This window comes from Acanthisitta chloris, unplaced genomic scaffold, assembly GCF_000695815.1.
Source record: "Acanthisitta chloris isolate BGI_N310 unplaced genomic scaffold, ASM69581v1 Scaffold46287, whole genome shotgun sequence".
Lineage (NCBI taxonomy): Eukaryota > Metazoa > Chordata > Aves > Passeriformes > Acanthisittidae > Acanthisitta > Acanthisitta chloris.
Window position 1 is genome coordinate 695 of NW_008685085.1, and position 4153 is coordinate 4847.

The 4153-nt window shown below is 41.2% G+C and overlaps 1 protein-coding gene across 1 annotated transcript; it reads left to right on the forward strand.

Moving 5' to 3' along the window:
• Window positions 1-879: 879 nt before the first annotated feature.
• On the forward strand, window positions 880-2922 carry PEX13 (peroxisomal biogenesis factor 13; the record flags this gene model as incomplete). Its single annotated transcript, XM_009079563.1, has 3 exons — window positions 880-1669; window positions 2270-2395; window positions 2627-2922. Coding segments are annotated over 3 exons (1212 nt in total), but the record flags the coding sequence as incomplete, so codon positions are not given.
• Window positions 2923-4153: the final 1231 nt, after the last annotated feature.

Sequence of the window (4153 nt, forward strand, 5' to 3'; positions counted from 1 at the left end):
GGGTTGTTTTTCTTTTTCCCCCTGTGAATTTAGGGGCCTACAGAAGTGGAAAGCAGCAGCTCCATGGCAATTCCAACTTGACTTTTCTTCTGGTGTTTTCTTTCTGTTAATTTAATGAGCTACAGAAGTGGGAAGTCATGGGATGGGGCAGTACACATGGCAAATACCCAAAATCTTAGACTTTTAGGGTGATAGTATGTGATTGTTTTTAGTAGAACAGCGAAAGTTGGAAAAAAAGCTGTTTGAGGGAATTCAAATGCTAGCCAAGTACTTGCAGAGTTTTATTATGAAGGGAATAAGTAAAATGACTTAAACTTGTGGGCATATAAAGGGAAAAAATTTACAAAATTACAAATGAGTAATTAACTTATAATAGCTCCTTCTGCTAAGAGTTATAGATTCAATCCCTTGACAATCTGCGCAAAGCTCATGAGATAGTTTGGGTAGAGGGGAAAATTGGACCTAAAGCCTCTGCACATGATGTTGCATAATTACTTGGATACTCAATTAGGTCACACCACCCTTTAAGGGTGGATTCAAAGGAGCTCTCAAACTTCCTTCTTGCTGTACAGAACAGCTGAGAACAAAGCTTTCAGGTTGGAAAGTTCCTCAATATTCTTGGTAGGGCATGTGAGAGGCTTTTGTGTGCAGAAGAATGACCTGGGTGTTACAGCAGCAGGTTTGATGGCTCTGGGGAGTGCATTTCATGCCTTCTTTGTACAATAGACTGGAAGTTTTTCCATGTGTTCTGGTTCCATATTTTCACTGAATGGTATTTTGTTCCACATTATGGTATTTTTTGCCTCGACTATATTTTTTTACTTCTAATAAACCTTGTACAACACACTGAGTGTTTGGCTACCATGTTCCCTATCCTAGCACTGTGGTGTTTATGTAGCTAGCCAAGGTCTCTGCAGGAAGTTAAAATCTACACTTTTGAGTACTGATGTTGCTTGTCTGAACTCGTTTAGGTCTCCTGACTTGGGTGACAACCTGCTGACCAGACCTGGACAACCCACAGTGGCACGGATACCTCCACCTATCTTGCCAAGACCATCCCAGCAAACAGCAAGCAGCAGTCTGAGCGCTTTCAGGCCAGCATATAGCAGCTCTTTTTCTCCAGGCTATGGTTCATACGGAACCTCTTTTTATGGAAGCTATAGCCCGTACAGTTACGGATATGGTGGTTTGGGCTACAACCGCTTCCGCACAGATGATATTCCTCCCAGCAGGTTTGTCCAGCAGGCTGAGGAGAGCAGCAGAGGTGCCTTCCAGTCCATTGAGAGCATTGTGCATGCCTTTGCCTCGGTCAGCATGATGATGGATGCAACCTTTTCAGCTGTCTACAACAGTTTCAGAGCTGTGTTGGATGTGGCCAACCACTTCTCCCGCCTCAAAGTTCACTTCACAAAGGTGTTTTCAGCTTTTGCTCTAGTAAGAACTATCAGGTACCTCTACCAGCGCCTGCAGCGGTTGCTGGGGCTGCGCAAGAGCTCTGAGAATGAGGATTTGTGGGCTGAGAGTGAGGGGACAGTAGCTCATGTTGGCGTTGAAGACAAGATGGCTAGCACTGCCAAATCCTGGCCCATTTTCTTGTTCTTTGCTGTGGTCATGGGAGGTCCCTACCTGATTTGGAAGCTTCTTTCTACATACAGTGATGAAGAAACAGGTAAAGATGATCTGCAGCACAAGGAAAGTGCAGCATATAGTGTTTATTTCATTATTGTCTGTCACTCACACTACAGTAATACAGTACTATGATCAATTTTAGGTGTGTGGTACAAGCAACACGTTGCTTAAGTTGCCTGTTGCTGAGTGACGATGTGTTTTCATGGTTAAGCATTGGAATAGATTGCCCAGGGAAGTGGAGAAGTCCCCATCCCTGGAAGTGTTTTAAGAGCTGCCTGGATCTGGTGCTAGAAGATATGGTTTCGGGGTTACAGTGGAGTGTAATGTACAGTTGGACTTGATGACCTTAGAGGTCTCCTCCAACCTTGATGATTCTATGATTAAGCTTTGTGTGATTCCAAAATCATGGTTCCTTTCTCTTTCTCATTCCTTTCTATCAGATGTGGCAGTTTGGGGTGGGTGGGACAAGTATTGTTTGGATTGACTCAACAAAGCATGCTTTGCTTGTTCCTTCTCTCAGTTCTCTATTGCAGAAGTTGTAGCAAGGAAGTTCAAGTGTTTTATTGATTTGCCTTTAAAAAAACTGCACCAAACTTTATCCTTCCAAGCAGATAAACTTCTAATTTATGTTTGAAAACAGTGGCTAGTAACTGGATGAGTGGACAAGATGACCATGTGGTTGGAAGAGCAGAATATGACTTCAGTGCTCTCTCAGAAGAAGAGATTTCTTTTCGTGCTGGTGACATGCTGAGATTAGCCCCCAAAGGTAAATTTTGGATTGTGTTTGTTTTCTAATTACATGTGAAGTAAATTATAGTGTTAGAGTCTGAAAATTAAAAGGGAAAAAACCAAATCCACCTTATTTGACTAAACTCCTCATCCACGCTGATTTTTTTCCCCATTAAGTTATTACTTGCATTGTAATACAAATTGAGTAGTTTTGTTTGATTTTGTTGAATTGTTTTGTAACTTGATGCGTTTGCTCTTTCCTCTTCAGAACAACAACCCAAAATCCGTGGTTGGCTGTTAGCTAGTTATGATGGCCAAACAACAGGACTTGTGCCAGCTAATTACATCAAAATCTTGGGCAAAAGAAGAGGGAGGAGAACAGTGAACCTGGAAAATATTCCGAAGCAACAGCCAACCGTTCCCACCACATCTGTGAGAAAAGCTGCTGCTGCTGCAACTTTAGAGGAGCAGGAAGCTGCTTTTGAAACTGTTTTTGCTGGAAGTAATAAAGTTCCTGTTGCATCTGACTCCACTGTGGTTAGTGGAGAGAAACAGGAGCTCTGATGCACTTTCATTGACAAAGCGACTGTGGTTTATTGATACAATTTAGGGTTTGTTGAGAATCTGTTTTGTAGTGGAACACTGATGGGTCTGTACCAGTTACTGCTGCTACTGACTGGTGAAGGGATGGAGAAATGACTGCTCAAATTTGTAGTATTTATTTTTGACTCACCTAAGGCTGTACATTAGTGATTCTACCCACCCACCTGGCAGGTCTTGAGATAAGGAGAATTGAGGCATTTATAACAAATCAAACAAGGAGAAAAAAGCAGGGATTGCAGCCTGTTCTTGTTAAGGAGACAAACTGTTGATGAAATGTAGAGATTAACATCCAGTCTCCATTAGAGTATTGGCTTGACAAGAGGCCTCTTCAACAGATGTGCAGAGGGAAGACTGAGTTTTGTAAGATGTGCTCCAAAACTGCACACTGAGAGCCATAAAAGAGTAATAGAACAGTTTCCCTCTGAAAGGAGGGAGAATTGCAGAAGATCTAGTTGACACAATTGGATGGTTAGAAATTTTAAGTTGCTTTTTCAATAAGAAATAGGGCCCTGTCCTAAAGACCTTAGACCTTAGCAAAAAGGGACTTGTGAGGAAGGGAGGAGAGAGTTTGCAAAGGAAGGGCAGTGAGGCTTCATCAGTACTTCTAACCAGTTCTCCTTTGGTTATTAAAAGAACATTAGAATAAAGGATATGCTGCAGTCAGGCACCTACTAGTTGTTACACCCTTCTGTGGTGAACTAACTTAGTCATTTTCTGTTGTAGCCTGTTGGCTGCCTGTCAATAACCTATCAACTACCATATGCATCTCAGCTTATTTCTGTTCTTTGGTGTTTCTATTTGAATGTCAAAATACCTATCTTGCCTTTAGTGCAGTAGGAAAGCATTGGGTCAGGACAAGTTGAAGGTAATGGGGGTGGCAAAGAAAAATTTCTTGCTTAATTGTCTCAGCTAAGGTTTTGGAGTTGGACAAACTCTTTATGCTGCCATTCAGGTGGTAAATTTTGCATCTGTCCACAAAATTTGAGGGCTCTGGTTTATCAAAAGCCATAAAAATATTAAGACTCTTTCAGAGTATTTAGTATTTTCTTCATATTGATGTTTGATTCTGTCTTGAAACACACTTTTTGGCTTGTTAAAAATGAAGAAAAGATAATTGAAACTTTTTCCTTGTAGTATGTATGTATAACATGTTGAACTTCTGACGAATTCATCAGTGGATTAAATAACTAAG